The 19,603-nt window shown below is 38.7% G+C and overlaps 1 protein-coding gene across 1 annotated transcript in view; it reads left to right on the top strand.

Moving 5' to 3' along the window:
• Positions 1-1,850: 1,850 nt before the first annotated feature.
• The window catches only part of cntn2 (contactin 2), a 32,848-nt gene continuing 15,095 nt past the window's right edge, over positions 1,851-19,603 (top strand). The window contains exons 1-2 of the mRNA XM_082156069.1: positions 1,851-2,105; positions 16,491-16,591. Coding sequence (XP_082012195.1) covers positions 16,534-16,591 — 58 coding nt within the window. The 5' untranslated portion in view covers positions 1,851-2,105; positions 16,491-16,533. The remainder of the gene's footprint in view (positions 2,106-16,490; positions 16,592-19,603) is intronic.

Genomic DNA, 19,603 nt, shown 5'->3' with positions numbered 1-19,603 from the left:
ATCTTGTAGAATAAATTCATTTAAAGCCATCATGCTCGAGCATCATTTGCCACGGCCCGACAGATATTTAATCTCTCCTTTCATGACTTCATGCTGAGACAACACAGTCAATTAACAAATCTCTTTGTCTTCATCTGTGCCAAAACATCTCTCATTGAATTCTCTCATCTTCACATGGGCATCTGAACTTCAATTTCAAGATTAGTTTATTACTGGATTAGGCCATTGAGCAACTTTTGCCTGTAGCTAGTTTTTTAATCAAATTATGTCTGTATATTTGTACTCCAGTGTCCAATTTTTCAAAACAATTATAAAAGAAAGAAAGAAAATGAATGTAATATTCAAATGCTGTATATCTTTGTTCTTTTCTAAAGAAAACATCCTTTGGCATTTAATTAAATGAATGATATTTGGCTTTTCAGGCTTAAGTTTTGAATATTGAGCCAAAACAAAAGTTCTTCAAAATAAAATTTCTCTCAGAGCCATGGCAAGACATTTTAACAGATCTGTTGTGTTTTCAAGTATTACCAATTAAAATGTGAAGAAAATCTCAATGGAGAATTTTATTGCTTGGATTTTGCTCTTTTATTTCTCGTTAGCTTTAACTAAGATATGTTTCATGAAAACAGACACTTTTTTTCAGATGTATCTCCAGTAGGTCGAGAAATGAATGTATAATTTCTTTATCTTATTATTCACTCTTAAAAATAAAGGTTCCAACAGGTTTTTTTGTTTGTTTGTTTTTTCACAGCAATGCCATACAAACTATTTTGGTTTCCCCAAAGAGCCTTTCAGTTCTTAAAAGAAGCTCTCTTTTTCTTTTTTTTCTTAGTGTGAAGAATATTTAAATAATCTATAAAAGGTTTTTCCATTAGTATAAGTATATCTCTAACTTTTTCATCTGAGAAGCTGCTGCCCATTAGTTCTCCATTGAAACAATTGTGATCAACACATCACTGTTTTGGTTGTTTGTATAAGTTTTGGCAAATTGGTTCAAAATTGGCAAATTGGTTTTTGCCACACACAAAAAATAAATAAATAAAAGTGAGGTCACATTAACCATTGCTCTGCAAAATTTTGCCTGCAAAATCCAGTCAAGAATCCACATTTTGCATAAAGGGTTGCATAAAGAGATTTCGCAATGGGTTCAAGCTTGGTTTGAAAGTGACTGCTTCATACATCGCAACGTTATTGAAAATAACTCTGTTGTTCGTGAAATTTTGCTAATGTGACCATATTCCTAATTCATATGAATGCTTATTTTTTCGTATGATCTCACTCTACTGAGTTTTGGAGTGGGGTTATAGGGGTGGACCTGCTTGCTTACTATTTTTAGCCTACCATTCCATACAAACTACATCATAGGCTATACAAAATCACCACTTCATAAAATAGTTACGTTTTCTCATGTTGATTGAAACCTCATTTGTGATTTTTCTGTTGAAAAGAACAAATCTATTTTCAGTCCTTTCGAGTAAAATGAGAAGGCCTCTTCTGTGTTGCATAAATGTTCACTTTTTTCAGAGAACAATTTATTTCATCTTTATGAATCAGTGGGGAATGGGAATAAATAACAATCTGAACACAGACAGTATGGTTTCCTTGAGATCTGAGCTTGTGCGTATTGTGCCATTGGGGTTTGATTAGAGAGGTGTGAAGGGGTGGGGGAAGGGTACACACTTTACCTCCTTTGAGGAAACATTCTACCTTCTTTGTGTACCTTCACTGTGTATTAAAAGAAAAAATAGGTTTATTTACCTGCTTTGCATTAATCGTATTCCCTTATTTGAATCAAATATAGCGTGGCAAGCAGGGCAGGGGAGGGGAGAGGAGAGGAGAGGAGAGGAGGGAGTGGGAGGGGAATGATTTAGGCTATCATGAAAGGAAGATAGAGACATAGTGAGGAAGAGGGATCGTGTCGTTGCAGACGACAACATCCTTATTGCGACGGAGGTTGCAGTTGCTTGGTAAAGAGAGAGAAAAAAATTCGTAACATTAGGCTATTGAAAAGGCCAGTGGCCGTTACGCAGCGCGCGGCATCAGCAGCGTCACCGGAGGAGGAAGAGAGACGCGAGCACGTCCTCATTCAAAGCTGTTTTACAAAGGTAAGAAAGCGCGTTTAAAAACCAAACAGTAATTATTCACTTTACAATTTTATTTATATTTCCTGTTCATTTCTGTTTGGTTTTTCGTGGGACCATTTTAGGACGACACGCGCTGTGAAATAGTCTGCTCTGAAAATTGAAGCGTCCCATTATAGTAGCCTAATCTATTTGAATGGGATTGCGCAATACAGTCTAGCGGAATTATTATAATTTGGTTATATTTCTGTGTCACACTGCAGTTATTAGGACGCCAATATGGAATAAAGACGTTTATTGTAGAATAATGTGGCGGACTGGTGTAAACGGATAGTGGCGGCGTTTTGTTTACACGGGAGTGACGACCCTTCATAATCATAGCGGCTGATAGACAGGCATGTGTCTTACCTTAAACACCTGTGCAAACTAGGCTACTGGCCAAAGTCAACCTAAAATATTCTTTGAGGAAGACTGTTATACCAGAAGTGTTATTATAAGGGAGACCTGGTGCAATTGTAACACTCAAACGTTCTGTGTTGAATTAAAGACTACTTACCAATGTGGAGGGGAGACCGGGGCTAGTTGTCACAGAAGGACGTTTTGAGGCAAATGTCCAATTTGGACATTTGCCTCAAAACGTCCTTCTGTGACAACATCCAATTACACTAATGTGTGTTTTGCATTGCAGTGGTTTTGTATGTTGGTTTCAGACACCTTAGTGCAAAACTTGACAAGTTGTCACATTGTTATTATCACCGGGGCAAGTTGTCACATGTGGTTTAAATTAGCCTAAATAAAATTTTATTGTTTTGATTCATAATAGTTTAATTTAGCTAAAAATCCTGTAAAAATAATTGATTGTGAACTATAATTGTTACAATATTCAATAGGTTTTTTATAGCCAAGAATTTCATCTATACATAGCCTACAGAAATTTACTTTAAAAAATAAAGTTGGCTACATGTTTAAATAGAATTTGATCTGTATAGAGATATCTTTGGACAGTATCCTTGAAATATTATTCAGGAAGTAATAAATTAAAGGATGACAATAAAGGCATTTGCAATTAAGTTGTCTTCAGCAACATGTTGTAAAGAATGCAGACCCGAGTCTGAACAAACTGCTCCAGTTCATAATTCTGATCATACACAAAAGCAGACCAAGGTCAGTATCCCCCAATACTAACCGCCTTGTTCTGTGACTCAGCCTTATGGCACGAAATTCTCGCTCATGTATCGGGGTTTTATTCTGTTCTTATCAGTTGAATCTGCAGTACTTCAGAAAAGCTGTCCTTATTCTGAGAACCGACTGAATCATTTCAGGCATGTTTTACACAATGCATTTTGCCTTATGTTTTTCAGTGGGTTTCCCTTTGAGTTTTGTTCTTCTCTCAGTTTTCCTTGTGCTCTCAGTTAGCGCTTTGAGCTCTTTAATATCTGCCTGCCTCTTTCATGCTATCTGAAGCACCAGAAGTATTGTATCGAAGTCAGATCTAATCGCTTGACCGTAAACTGAACTTGACCGGTCTTTCACATCGTAGATGAATCTTGATTTTAGTCCAGCTGCATTTTGAAAACTGGCAAGGTAATTTGGGCAAAGCAATAAAGGTAGTATATAAATGGTCAATGACTCAGGTTTATTGGTGATGCTTGTAGTGAGAGAGAGCATTTCAGAGGCGTTTTGGAGGCTGGGGACAGTCATGGCCAGGGGTTAAACCTGATAGTGACAGACCGGGCAGCGCCAGCAAATTAAAGCTCAGTCAAGCACTGTGGAAAAGTACACCATGGACTGCTAATGCTGGCCCGCAGCCGCCCCATCAGTGTGCTCAGGTGTGCGGCTAGAACCGAAAAATGCGAAACAGTGAGAGACTGAGAAAGAACAAAAACAGAGTAGTACTCAAGCAGATCTTGGACACGATGGTGCTGAATCTGGCAGACTCTGATTTTGGCAGACTTATGACCTAGAATTTTGTATAAAATAATTCATGTAAATATAGCTTCACAATCTACTGGAATGAGGGCGTGTGCTATATCCACCCAGCCTCATAAAACATTCACAAGATCCCGATGCTTTCAGAAGCAGATGAGGTTGAGCGATTGAGTGGACTCATACCGCCGGGTAGAGGTGTGTCCGGATTATTTTGGCCCATGCGCGGCCCACGTGGGGCACTTCATTCTTTGGTGACATGAAAAATAACCCAACATGCCTTAAAAAAAAAAATACATCCAATTATTAATGGGATTTTCTTATACCCAGAATATTCCAAAATGTGTAACAGAGCAGATAACCTTGATAAGTAATATATGCATTCACTACTGTTCAAAAGTCTTTGATGCTACCCAAGGCTGCATTTATGTGGTTAAGAATATAGTACAGTAATATTGTGAAATATTATTACAATTTAAAATAATTTATTTTAATATATTTTAAATGTAAATGTATTTGTTCCTTTGATGGCAAAGATGAATTTGCAGCAATTATTACTCTACATTAGTCATCAGTGTCACATGATCTTTCAGAAATCATTATAATATGTTGATTTGGAGAAACATTTCAAATTTTTATCAATGCTTAAAACAGCTGTGCTGCTTAATATTTTTGTGGAAACCGTGATGCTTTTTTTCAGGATTCTTTGATGAGAACAGCATTTATTTAAAATAGAAATCTTTTGTAACATTATTAATGTTTTTCATGTCACAATTATTCATTTCTTTTTAAAAAACATACTGACTCCAAACTTTGGAACGGTAATGTCTTAGTGTAACATGATCTTAACATTGCCTTTTAATTGGAAGTTAAAATTCAGCATTAAAAATGTTAAATTGACATTTTTGTGTATTTTGTCTACTAGAATATGCAGGGTGCTCTATTATTATTATTATTATTATTATTATTTTCAATACAAATGTGTCAATCATCTTTGGCCGTTGAATTGCTCAGCGCTGTTTTTATTATCATCATGTGCCATTTTTAAAAGAGAAAATATATAAAAAATACTTTTGTACTTTTTTGTAGGAATAGATTTGCTACGCTGCTGTTATTGCTGCTCATACGGGACTTGATATTGCCAATACATACACAACACACTGCTGTGAGCAAGTAAGACATGCTGTTGCTGTACAATATAGCAATTACCCATAGCAGATCTATACAGGTGGAGCTGGGGAAGGTGGAGGGTTTCTGAAAGCGTTCAGCACTGCTTAGGTAAATACTAACCAAGTATTTGAAGGTTGAGCACGCAAGCTCATTGGCTACTGATACAGCAGGAACCAATCAGCTGTGCCCTATAGAGAATATGATTGCAAGCAGTTTGAGAACCTGTTGCACCAAATGAGTTTCATGACAGAACTTTGTATGCCTCAATCATATCTAATATATAAGGGATATTCTGTGCCTCAAAAAGTAATGCTTTCCATGCTGCTTTGCTTCTGGAATGTCAAGGTTAGGACCTGTGATTCAGCTCCGATCAATAAACCTATTTCTTGAACTGGCAAACTTGTTGCTAGTCCACATGATTAATTTGTTAATGTTGTGAAGTGTTTGAATGACTCATTGCTGAAAACGAAATGCTTCGTCAAATACCCTTAAAAGGTATTTAATTAAACTTGTTTTAATCAAGTAAAATTATTTATTTAATATAGCAGAATTAATATTTTTAAACTGCCAAAATGAGTAGAAATTAGCTCAGTAAGGCAGCAAATGGCTGTTTTTAAACAGGTTTTATGATTACCCCTGCATTTTAAAATTGAAATAATTATACACTTGTTTTAAATGTCATTTTACAATATCATTATTAAATGCTTCTTTCTATATTCACATTTCATAAGTGGTAGCTAATAGACACCTCTAGAAAGCAAAAGTGACTCAGTAATCCTTTCATGGATCACGGATGAAGTGAGAATGAGATGCATCCACAGCGCTATGCAACTTTGTGTTAATGTGAGATGAAATTAGATTATTATGGGAGCTGGAAGTACATTTCTGTCCAGCTGCTGAAAAATGATCCTATAGAGAGCAAGAGTATTGAAGCCACGAGCTCAGGCAGTCAGGATCATGTGCTTACAAAAGAGAAGTTTTAACTGAAGCCAAGTAAATCTAAACTGAATCATCACACATGTTTAAAAGACTCATTCATCCATAATAGAGAGTGTGTACTTACTTAACCCTGAACTGCACATATCCAGGTCATGAGTGCCTTTAGCAGTTCAACCGTTCACTGGAAGTGGCAATAAAAAAGTCTGATCAAATAGAGAGGGGTAGTTCACTGGGAAGGTCAAAGACCACAAGGTCAGATGTCTTTGTCAGAGGGTAATAAAGGTCAAGGACCTCCACATCTGTTGGGTTATGGGGGTCTCGTTCAGATATGGCCATAGATAGAATGGATGGGCCTGTGTGTGATGGAGGAGGTGGCAAATAAAGAGGACTGGGGAATTTCTCAGTTCTCTGATCTCTAGTGTTGAAGTGCTCAAGTACAGATAAGCTTCTGTTTTGTGTCCTGCAATGAGCACTTCTGGGATATAGAGTGGTCATTGTTCTCATCCCAGGCATTGCTGCTGCAGATGCTATATCTGTCAGTGAGAACATGCCATGCTCCAATTGAAGTCACTGGGCATCGTAATTGCCGTCTCTCCCTCGGTACGGCCATCCACCACCCCAGCGTCATCTGTTTTAATAGGTCTTATCACAGTAAATGTATAATAGAGAGAGTTCTCCCTGCAGTCTTTCCTGGTCTCTTCTTCACTTTGAGACCAGTAACATTTGTTTCAGTCAAAAGATAGCTGGAATATGTATTAAAAGATTACATGCCATTCAAAAGTTAGGGGACATTAATATTTTTTAATAATTTAATACTCCTATTAAGCAAGGATTCAATAAATTGATCAAAAGTGACAGTAAAGACATTTATCATGTTAAAAATATTTCTATTTCAAATAAATGCAGTTATTTCTATTCAAAGAATCCTGAAAAAAAGTGTATCATGGTTACCACATAAAATGTTAAGTAGCACAAACATTTTAAACATTGATAATAACAATAAATGTTACTTGAGCACCAAATAAGCATATTCTGGACACAAGACACACCTGGGAACAATCAGGAACTAATCAACAAGAAAAACTACAAAGGACTACAAAACATGGCACAGAACAGGAAATAACATAAAAGTCCACACAAGGGTAACACAAGACAGGAATCATGACAGAGCCCCCCCTTTAAGGAGTGGATTCCAGACACTCCGCAAAAAAAAAAAAAAAACGTCCAGGAGGGTGGTGGAGTGGAGGTGGACCGGGGAAGGGTTGGAGGGCCAGGTCCATGGAGAGGAAGAGGGCATGAAAACTGCGGCAAGACGGGAGGCCAGGGCGGAGCAGGCAATGCAGGCGTCTAGGGCGGAGCAGGCGCCGATGATTCAGGGGGCCAGGGCGGATGTGGCACTTCAGGGGGCCAGGGAGGATGCAGAGCTTCAGGGGGCCAGGGAGGATCTGACGGTTCAGGGGGCCAGGGCGGCGCCGGCTGGTCAGGGAGGCTCCGGCTGGTCAGGCGCAGAGGTGGCCATCTTGTCCGAAGACACTGGCGTAGAGTCGGCCATCTTGTCCAAAGACATAGGCGTAGAGGCTGCCATCTTGTCTGAAGACACAGGCATAGAGGCTGCCATCTTGATTGAAGACACAGGCGTAGAGGCGGCCATTTTGTCCGAGGGCTCTGGAACGGGGGCCTCCTCCACGACACCCACAGTAAAGGCAGAGCCTCTTACCCAGAGGGCATAATCCAGGAACTCACTCAGTGACCCTCGAGGACCATCACGGATGAGTTTGGATTGTACCTTGTTGTTGAGTCCGTAGCAAAAAAAAAATAATCTAAGCAAAATCCGGGAGGTCATTGATGTTTGCAATGTTCAAAAAGTCTTGGATGTGGTCCTCGAGTGAGTGAGTCCCCTGGCGTAGTCGGACCAGGGTGACTGCTGGATCCATCTGTGGTCTGGTGTTCTGTAACGCTGGGTGAACTCAAAAAACAAAAGAAGGGCTGGATCCAAATGCAGTTTTATAGTTTAATAACAAAATAAACATAACAAAACCACGGCAACCAGGGAACAGATAACAAATATATATATATATGTATATATATATATATATATATATATATATATATATATATATATATATATATATATATACACCAGTGGGGATTTCTTTAAGACTGCAAGGGAAGCTCGGCTTCCCCTATAATGTCAAAAAAATTTATGGTTAAATATGTACTATTGTGTTAACATTTTATTGACTAAAAATACGTTAGAAAACGTTAATCTCAAAGACGAGTTCGTTCAGAATCAGCTACATACAGCAGGTCGGCTGACTCGATTTCCTTCTCATACATTCCCGTAGCGTCACAGACAGTGCATTTCCCTGTTGAAGCCCAGCAGCGTCCATTGACTTCAATGGGGCTGTTCTGAACAGTTTTTTTCAGCGCTTCGAAACTAGACTGTCATTGGATAAATGCTGCGATTATGTCCCGCCCACGGACGCTCAGCGTCTCTGGGGGTGAATGAGGAGTGGGCTGGCCCCGACTCCGGGCTTCCGCGTGATGATTGGAGGGGCTGCATCTCCTTTTGATTGACAGCGATTTCATACAATAAAAAGTCGCTGCCGCTGAAGCTATTGGAGCTCAGTCCCATATTTTTTACAGTCTATGGTCCCATCGCGGATTTTTCAAGTGATAGTCAAAAGACAAACTGCTGCTACCTCTTTCTTGGTATTTGCTTGTCGAAATTGCTAGCCATTTTTCATAATACATTTCACACATTTATACCTTTATTATATTATTACTTATCCTATTAGATTTTTTATAATATTATTAGTAATAATTAAAACAATAATTATTAAAATAATTAAAAATAGCCTATATATTATTAGTAGTATTATTATTATACTTTATTATATTATTATTTATACCTTTATTATATTATTACATTTATACAATTATACCTAACTCTGCTGGCCATTGAGAGGACACTGGTCAAGTCACTGGAAAAGATGCCTAGTTGGACCGATATAGGGTCAAAGAGCATTTTCTTGAAAAGGAACGTTGGGCAGAATTTACGTATAAATAAATGGACAATTTTTATGATGTAGGCCGAAAATGAGCTTCCCCTCTTTGAAAGACCAGCAGCGGCCACTGATATATACAGTATATACACTCACCTTAAGGATTATTAGGAACACCATACTAATACTGTGTTTGACCCCCTTTCGCCTTCAGAACTGCCTTAATTCTACGTGGCATTGAGTCAACAAGGTGCTGAAAGCATTCTTTAGAAATGTTGGCCCATATTGATAGGATAGCATCTTGCAGTTGATGGAGATTTGTGGGATGCACATCCAGGGCACGAAGCTCCCGTTCCACCACATCCCAAAGATGCTCTATTGGGTTGAGATCTGGTGACTTTGGGGGCCATTTTAGTACAGTGAACTCATTGTCATGTTCAAGAAACCAATTTGAAATGATTCGAGCTTTGTGACATGGTGCATTATCCTGCTGGAAGTAGCCATCAGAGGATGGGTACATGGTGGTCATAAAGGGATGGACATGGTCAGAAACAATGCTCAGGTAGGCCATGGCATTTAAACGATGCCCAATTGGCACTAAGGGGCCTAAAGTGTGCCAAGAAAACATCCCCCACACCATTACACCACCACCACCAGCCTGCACAGTGGTAACAAGGCATGATGGATCCATGTTCTCATTCTGTTTACGCCAAATTCTGACTCTACCATCTGAATGTCTCAACAGAAATCGAGACTCATCAGACCAGGCTAAATTTTTCCAGTCTTCAACTGTCCAATTTTGGTGAGCTCGTGCAAATTGTAGCCTCTTTTTCCTATTTGTAGTGGAGATGAGTGGTACCCGGTGGGGTCTTCTGCTGTTGTAGCCCATCCGCCTCAAGGTTGTGCGTGTTGTGGCTTCACAAATGCTTTGCTGCATACCTCGGTTGTAACGAGTGGTTATTTCAGTCAAAGTTGCTCTTCTATCAGCTTGAATCAGGCGGCCCATTCTCCTCTGACCTCTAGCATCAACAAGGAATTTTCACCCACAGGACTGCCGCATACTGGATGTTTTTCCCTTTTCACACCATTCTTTGTAAACCCTAGAAATGGTTGTGCATGAAAATTCCAGTAACTGAGCAGATTGTGAAATACTCAGACCGGCCCGTCTGGCACCAACAACCATGCCACGCTCAAAATTGCTTAAATCACCTTTCTTTCCCATTCTGACATTCAGTTTGGAGTTCAGGAGATTGTCTTGACCAGGACCACACCCCTAAATGCATTGAAGCAACTGCCATGTGATTGGTTGATTAGATAATTGCATTAATGAGAAATTGAACAGGTGTTCCTAATAATCCTTTAGGTGAGTGTATATATATATATATATATATATATATATATATATTGCATATCATCAAACTAGGGAGGATCTGTATTTTAAAATTCTGTCTGATACAAATAAGCTTAATTATTTTCATAACGAAGAAGCTGATACTTATTTTTTGTGTGATAACGGACGAAAGGCCGATGTTAAATTGAAATTCTCTTTTTTTTAAATGAAATAGAAAAATAAGACAATGCAAATATAAGTGAATTTAGGCATCACAAAATGAATGTACAGTATGAAACTATTAATTAAAATATTTACTAAAGGTAACATTTAACAGTGTTATCATATTATTAGTGTTTTTAAAGATTAACTGTGAGTATTATTACAACACAACCAACCGAACCATCCGAACCAACTCTGGGCAACAGGGAAAGGGAAAGTCGGCTGGGGTCGAAAACCAGATCAGTCCGTCAGCATATAATGTCCAGTCGTGAGGCGAGAGTCCAAGCTCACAGTTTACAACAGGCTGACAGTCAAAACGGAAAGACAGTCCAAGCAGTTCCAGTAGAGACCAGAGAATTCTGGAGGTCAAACAGGCAACGGCAACACAAATGGGCAGAAGAGAAAGACTTAACCAAAATAAAAAAATAAAAAACAAGGAGGGCTAGTGGGTACACATGAATAAGAACAACGAATCAGGAATTAGATCTATCAGTTAGACTATCATGTTGATATTTCAGTTACAGGAGGACTAGTGGGTCTTCTCAGGTCTCTCGCCCTCACACACTTTCACTTGTGAGTTTGATACATTGCTGTGGCCTTTAAGGCCCAGACTGGCACCACCTTACGTACCATCTGCAGTGCACGGGGAGGAAGTGAGGTGCCGTTAAATGTGTGGATGCATATAAGGACAATTGAAACAGGTGGTGCACAAGCTGCCACTGTTTTATGCATCATGCATATTTAATCTTTTATAGGTGATTCTTCATTTAGGGCCACGTTTGACTATTTGAAATCTTGAAGAATGAAATTTAATTAAAATGATACGATCAAAGTCTGACAGCCTTTATCAAAAAAAAAAAAAATGTTTCTTCTTCTTTTTAAACTTTTAATGCATTTATTATAGATGGGCACAACATAATGAAATTCTGGTCAACTGAGTATTTCACCATTCTGATAACATATCCTTTAAAACTACAATGATTGTTTCAATGATTGTTTCTATATAATCATTGTAGGGGTCTAGGCCAGGGGACCAAACTGAAGAATAAATCATGTCTTGAAAGTGTTCTAAAGTCTTTTAGCATTGCAAATCTGCAGTACAAACTAGAAATACTTGTTGAAATTGAGAGGTGCCACAGTGCAGTTTAATTCCAATTCAGAAGATCAAGCTTTGCTTAGGGAAAATATCATATTTGCAAATGAAACATCCTTGTTTAGACTAAGCAATTTTAGCACAGATCTTAGGATCTGTGAAATCTGAGCCATTTCAGCTTGAACAGAGATCTGGTTTCAGACGTTCACACAAGCCGAGGCAAAAACAGCATTTTAAGCTGACGATTCTTATCACTGCCGACTGCCACAACGCTGTCTAAAGCCATGCTGTACTCAGCCTCAGCACTTTTCCTAGCGTCTGTGCTTTCCTGTCTATTGTGGTGGCTCCAATTAGAGTGACTGTGACAGTAAGGTAGTCCTGAGGTACATTATATCAGCATGCAGGTGACAGCTCAATATATGCGCTATGGACAGCCACACAATGTTCAATACAAGCAAACTTAAATTGCGGGTATAGTTTTCTGAATGAAAGGTACCACACTCATATCAGTCAAATTTTTCACTTATTAATTAGCATCATTCAGTGATTGGCTTTATAAACGCCCTCGCTCCTTTCTTTTTTAGTATAGCAGCCCTTTAAACCTCATTTAACATTGCTTTTGATTATTGCCGCTTCAGTGAGTGACAGCAAGGTGAAATATCGAGAAAGGCAAGACTTAAATAATGCATGGCACAAGCCTAAGAGGCAGTATGTCAGCAGAGTCAATGAGCCCTTGCAGGATTTGTAGACCCCCGAGTCGCAAAATTAGCATATAAAAAAAACGAAAGACTTTATTAAAGGTGCTTGTTTTAAAATAAACTTGTTATTAAGGGTAAAAAAAAAATTGGCTAATGACAAAATTATCTTTCATGCAAGTCTATGGCTGCAAAGAGTAGAAGAAAAAGTGCAATGGAAAATGTCATGGTTGATGCAAGATATTAGTATTCATGTGCAAGTGCTCCGTATCCCAATTATGACCCAATAAACAACCTTCTGCCCTTGTGTTTCATTTCAGTACATGGCTGGATAGAAACATAATAAGGCCACAGTAAGCTTTGGTAAGCTCTTGGTAGTATCTGTTAATTACACTTTGCCGTTTACACTTTAATTATGCTCTCTGCTCTGTTTTATTGTCACGGTTCATAGATTCTAGGCTTAATGGCATAGTCATTATAATGATTGGGTTTAATGTACCCAAGACTTTCAGTCTGAAAACAGTAAGTTCGAGCTTTGTGTCACTGTTCAGACACTCACTCAGACTACACTGCTCTGAGCAAACAATCACAGCAAACAGCTAATCATGGCATGAATATTTATAAAAGGATGCTCATGGTGTTGAATCCATAGACCTGTTTAGATTTGCTGTGGACTGGAGTGACTCATAAGACACATAAGTATTTATTTTCTTGTTAGAGAATTGGTAAGGGAGGCTCCTGCGGATGCAACACAGTAAACCAAAAAACAATGTCGTTTTCAAATAAGTGTCTTTGACATCTGTTTTTTTGCAAAGCATATAGATGTGCTTTTTCTGCATGGATCATCATTATAATTCAGCTATCAAGAGTTAACTTTATCGGCAAACTCAGATTGCAAACACTGAATATTTATTCGGTGACAAGGCCATGACTTGGGGACACTAAGCCATACATTTTAGATCAGTCTTGGATTGGTTCAGTGAATAATAATTTGATTTACTTTAGGAATATTCAGACCCTCTAGATATTTTGTGCTATATCAGCTGAAACATATAGGAATTTGGCTTGTAGACCAGCATTTTTTTTTTTTTGAATGCAGAACCCTTCGTTTTTAAGCAGGTGCCCAACAGAACTTGAGGATAAAGATATATAGACTGATACATTTTTTAGATATGTTTTTTTTCCTTCTTGTGAAGTTTCTACATGGACGTCTGACTTAAATAGGCCACCTGCCGGGAAATATCCATTTTGGAGGGCGGGGGTGGGGGGTTTGTCCCATTAGCAGATGTCATGGTGGCAGTAAAAGAGTCATTGCCTTAGGCAGTCCTTGAGTCCTACAAGAAACTTGACTTTTTATAGAGAAAAGGAAGGACTCAGAGATGAATGTATGATGGTAGGCAGGGATGGAATGGCCAAAGGGAACACTACAACTTTTTCAGATGGGCTGTCGTGGGCAGAATGTCCAAACCAATTTACATAGCAAATATATAATAGGATATAAAGGGAGGAAAAAGGTCACAGACTGGCATACAAGCTGCAACAACGGTAGTCTCAGCCTCAGACGTCACACCCATGGACCGTTGACTGAACGTCTGATGCATATGGCACAGAATATAGGAAACACTTTTAGAGTTTCTAAGTTGAAATCTGATTGGTGGAATTCTCCAGAATTTCCGGGAGATGTGTGTGTCACGTTCTTTAATGGTCAACCTGGAAACAAAGCTCTCATGACGCCAACCCCCCTTATGGAAGAAGAAAGCCATTGTGTTAAAAAGTGTGACAATGAGTGCTTATAAGGATCAACTATTCACTGGATTTTTGAAGGTATGGGAAGTTCAGCATTATTGTTGTGCCATTGTTGCTGTAAACTTGCACAACATTTTTGAATGGATTGCACGCCGGCCTGTTATTGCGGGGACATCGACTTTACATTTTCACACCCCTAAACATGACGCTGAACAAAACGTGTGATTGGTTGCTTAACGTGTCGGTCGGTCAGACATCCTCTTGGGCAATCCTTGGCCAATGAAAGCTGCAATTAAATCCAGACCTTCTGCCGTCAGTCTGAAGGTCTGGCTACCCGAGACTACAATCTCCCAGCACAAATCTGCAGAGTAATTAATAGCAACGTTCAGTAGATGTGATGTGAATCAAGTTAATCTTAGTTACTTAGAAAAACACTTTTTTCAATTCACTTTGTTAATAGGATATTACTATATACATTGCCAGACTCACTCTGTTTCTGTGTGGAATTTGTCGCCAACAGAAAGCACTCAGCCGTGTACCCTCATACTGACTGGACAAGCTGTTATGATTCTCCTCAGCTCTGAGGTTTGAAGCAAACACAGCAAAATAAGAGATGTTAACAGAACAGTGTTTGAAAAAGAGGCATGATGCACTGTAGGGAGGTGTGAACCAGAGAAATATTGTGAAAATAAGTTTGAATTATAAGCATGTGATAGTGTGGAATTATTGCACTGTTTTTGGGTCCCAGGCTACCGCTGATGATAGAGAAGGGTAGACGGACTGCAAAGAAATGTAATTAGCTATATCTGTGTTTGATGCCATATACGGTAAATCAAAGCATAACAGAGAACTCACTGAAAATGTGTCGCATTGGTGATTTGTGCATTCCTTGACAAACATCCCTCTCAGTTTCATGCACAGATCTACTGCGGCATGAAGAAAATCATGTCAGCCACATCCTGGCAGCCAGCACATTATACCATGCTAAGTAGAGTGCGGTTGAAAAGACTGTGACAACACAACAAAGTAGTGCTGATAAAACAAGAATTTGAGTGCAGTCAGGTGGCAATCAGAGTCTTGTTTGGTGTAATTAAGAAATTTCTCTCATGAAAGGCCCTTTCTCTCCCTTTTTAAACCCCTTTAAACGACCGCTGGGACACTTCCAAAGGAACGTTCACATCACAAACAGCACATCTGTGCTGACGCTCCATGGTTCTCACCTTCGCCTGCAGACTCACCGGGAACCGCAGAGCAGCGGCCCTTGCTGCGATTGCCATTACTCGAGCCAGGGAAAAGATGTGCAATTGCCAATTACAGGGCTGGGGGGTTATGTTGCACAGTGGAGGAAACAATCCTGTACACTTGAAGCAGATGTGAGAACCGGATGGTGAATGGTGCAAAACAGCTGCTGCCCGTTGCTTTCTTGTCAATTTAGCCGTAAAACAATTTGAGTAACATGCCCCTGTTTTATTAGCCCCGGCTCCAAGCCGTGCATCAGCAGGTGACACATCAGGGCAAGGGAGCGGTGAATATGACAGTGTAGAATAGGTTTTCAGGGTGTCAGAAGAGTACAGTGTCAGAATAACTCACAATTTGTAGCCAATTGAAAACACACGGCCATGCATCCTCACATTGGTTAGACCTGGCTGTTATGATTCTCCTCAGCAGTGAGGTTTGAAAAGGACACAGAAAAACAGAATAAATCAACAGCAAGCTTTATTAACTAGAAGCCTATCTAACAAAACTCATCTCATACCAGCCTCTATCTCAACTAGGGATGATGAGAAATTATAAACTGTGCAAAAAATGTAGACGATTAGTATTATAGTTTCATATTTGAATTATCATTAAAAACATATTGGATTACTGTGATTTGAAAAAAACTGTAAATACTGTCAAGCATTAAGCATAATGTTTGCCATTTTTGATCAGACCAATTTCTATGCACTGCTGTAAATTTTAACCGGCTGATGGAAAATAAGCTAATGTGCATTTTAAAAATCTAAACAAATCAGATAATAAAGTAACTAATCTCTTTTAAAGGCTGAAATGTGCACAGCAATTTTACTTTTATGTTGTAAGTCACTCAACCAACATTTTTGGTTCATTTCAAATCTTGCCATCATTGTAAAAAAAAAAAAAGTGCATAGTGCTGCTATTTGTTGATTTTTGTTTACAACTTCACTTGGTACACACATTTCAGTGTGTACCGTTTCATCTCTAATCTCAACAAAGGTTTTTTTTTGTGGAGAGTCATGTGGCTTTCTGTTTTTTCTTCCCAAGGAGCTGAAAGCATCTCTCGTCTGGGTGTGGTTGCGGTAAGAGGATGAGGATTCTGTTGTGTCTGCTATCTCTCAGCTCTCTGGTTCTGAGCTACGCATTGGGTAAGTATGATCAAGTGCCGGTTGCATTAACTGCTAAGACTAGTTTTACAAGTTAACCTTCAAAATCTTTTCTTTAAAACTGTTCATAACTTTTAAGTCAGTTACATAAAAACAGAGATTGGTCTACTTTGATACTAAAAAGTAAGACTGATTGCCCCTTGACTGTCATTGTCTCCCATCATCTCATCTCATTTAAGATCCCATTTGCAAATATACTTAGTGGGTCTTGCTCAGCCCTTCCCCCATTAGCCAAACTTCGTTACCACTCACCCGTTGTTTTTTTCTGTATTCCCTCTGCTCCAGCATTTTTCTTGTTAAAACATCATTGAAATGTACGTTGTCACTTTGATGGTGTCTGGGATGTGTGGTTTTAGGGTTGTGCATCAGTGGGGGGCCACAAATTCAGATTAATTATTCATTGTGTTATCTTAGATCAGTGGGCAGAAGGGATTTGATTTACTTGAGAGGTGTTTTTGTCAGCTAAAGTAATCCCGGCACCATTAAACATTGATAAAAATGTGGTTCTGTCCATAATGCTATTAACTTGGCAAACGGCACTCTAGTTAAAGTTGTCCTAGTCCCACAGGCGTAAAATGTGGTCCATTTTGCAGAAAATTGTGGCCAGGAACCGCCGTCTGGCCAACATAAGTGACCATTCAATCGATGCGATCATGTCTCTTCAGAAAATTTGGACTAAACCGTTCAATTCATATTGTTTTACGATCTCTTTATGAACTTTTTAAGCATCATAGTGGTAGGTGCGTAGCTGTCAATGGAGGGACAGATATCTCTCAGATTTTATAAAAAATATCTTTATTTGTATTCCATTGAATGAAAGTCTTACAGGTTTGGAACAAAATGAGGAACTAACCCTTTAAAATAACTGTTTTCTATTTTAATATATTTTAAATAGTAATTTATTCCTGTGATGGCGAAGCTGAATTTTCAGCAGTCATTACTCCAGTCACATGATTAATCAGAAATCATTCTAATGCGCTGATTTGGTGCTCAAGAAACATTTATTATCAATGTCGAAAACATTTGTGCTGCTTAATATTTTTGTGGATTTTTTTTTTCATGATCCTTTGAATAGAAAGTTTTTTTTAAAAAACCTGAATTTATTGGAAATAGAAATTGTCAGTGTAAACAACAAAACTGTGTAATGGGCATGGAAAGGAACAAATAATCTGAGAATATACACCAACACACTTATTCTCATATAAATAATGGTGAGATCCAATGTACAGATGTTTAAACGCAGGCATTCAGATTGAATTGGCTAACAAATAATTACTGTGTTCTAGTCTATTACACAGAAGTAACTACACAAAGACTGTGATGATCTGTTGAGAGACTTAAGAGAAAGTGAAAAAAAAAATTAAGTGGCAGTTTGGATCTGTTTATTCCCATTACTGGAAGCAGCCAACACACCACTGAATTTCACTGTTATCTCAGAGCAGAAAACCTCCCGGGGAGCCGGTTCCCCTTCTCAACTCATCTCTCCTACTCTGCATCTCTCTTATTGCCCTAGATTCCTGTGGGTCTCACCAGAACTGCATACACGCACTCATTTGAACACACACATGCATGCATACATATACACACATGTAGATCTCGACTGAATTTTACATTTTTACATTTTAATTTTAAATGACAAATTTATAAATCTAATCGCACACACAGTCACAGAAAAAAATCGTAATCTATTCAAATCTATTAAAAGTATTTTTGTCTTGTTTTAAGAATGATGTTTTACTCTTAAAATCCTTAACCCTCTATGGTACGCATTATGATATCAGTGAGAAAAAAAATATTTGTTATGTTTTTCCTGCTTAAAATTTGACACTATAGCAATATCAATAAACATTATCATAATTTTTTAATTTTTTAATTAATTATAAGTTTGTTGCCTCAAGGCAACATTGTACCACAATGGACAAATTTAAACATTTGACATTTTCATGAAGAAAAAAAATAATATATTTATTGAAAACATCAATTTATTTAACTAAACACTTGAACAAACAGATTTATCAAGTTTTTATTGAATTACACATTTCATATTTAATAAAAAGTAACATTTATTATCCAGCTGTTGCCCTCAGGCAACATTGTACCATCGTGGAACGCAAGTACTACAAACCATTATATCATCAAGTTATCATATCAAAACATTAAAAAACATCAAAACATGCTGTGTCAAGGTAAAACATTTACAATCACTATAACATTATCCTAATATGAAGGCCAGGCCTCAACAACAGCAAGATCAAACATTTGGAAGACCTCCCCGGCCGACCTAATGACCCGTGTGGGGTCCTCCAGGGGCCCGTCGGGAACCCCCCGAAATACGAGACCCCTACAAGTCCCACTAACCCTCTATTTGTCCGATTGCCCACTATAGTAGACAAATGTCCTGTTGACCCCACCGCCGGTCTCAAGCCACGCCCCCGTCCCACTAACCCACTATTTGTCCGATTGCCCACTGTAGTGGCCAAATGTCCCGTTGACCCTCCCTGACTTGTCTCAAGCCACGCCCCCGTCCCACTAACCCACTATTTGTCCGATTGCCCACTATAGTAGGCACATGTCCCGTTGACCCCCCTGACCAGTCCCAAGCCACGCCCCTGTCCCACAAACCCACTATTTGTCCGATTACCCACTATAGAGGCCAAATACCCCATCGACCCCCGCTGACCACTCCCAAGCCACGCCCCTTTCCCACAAACCCACTATTTGTCCGATTACCCACTATAGTGGCCAAATGTCCCGTCGAACCATGCCAAGTTTTCAGTTAGCAAAAATACAGATACATTTAGATAATTCAAACTCTTTTCCTTACAAATAAAATATAATTGTATTCATACGTAGTATGCCTGGCATGGCCTTATGTGATTCCATTATGGTACAATGTTGCCTCGAGGCAACAAGCAGTTTTATGTAATTTCCTATGATAAATTTTATGATATATAATGTAAAGTTTTTTGAAAATACTTCTTTACTTACCAATGA

This window comes from Leuciscus leuciscus (assembly GCF_965113295.1).
Source record: "Leuciscus leuciscus genome assembly, chromosome: 23".
Classification (NCBI taxonomy): Eukaryota; Metazoa; Chordata; class Actinopteri; order Cypriniformes; family Leuciscidae; genus Leuciscus; species Leuciscus leuciscus.
The sequence above is the reverse complement of the archived record's forward strand: the minus strand, read 5'-3'. Positions and strand labels throughout refer to the sequence as shown.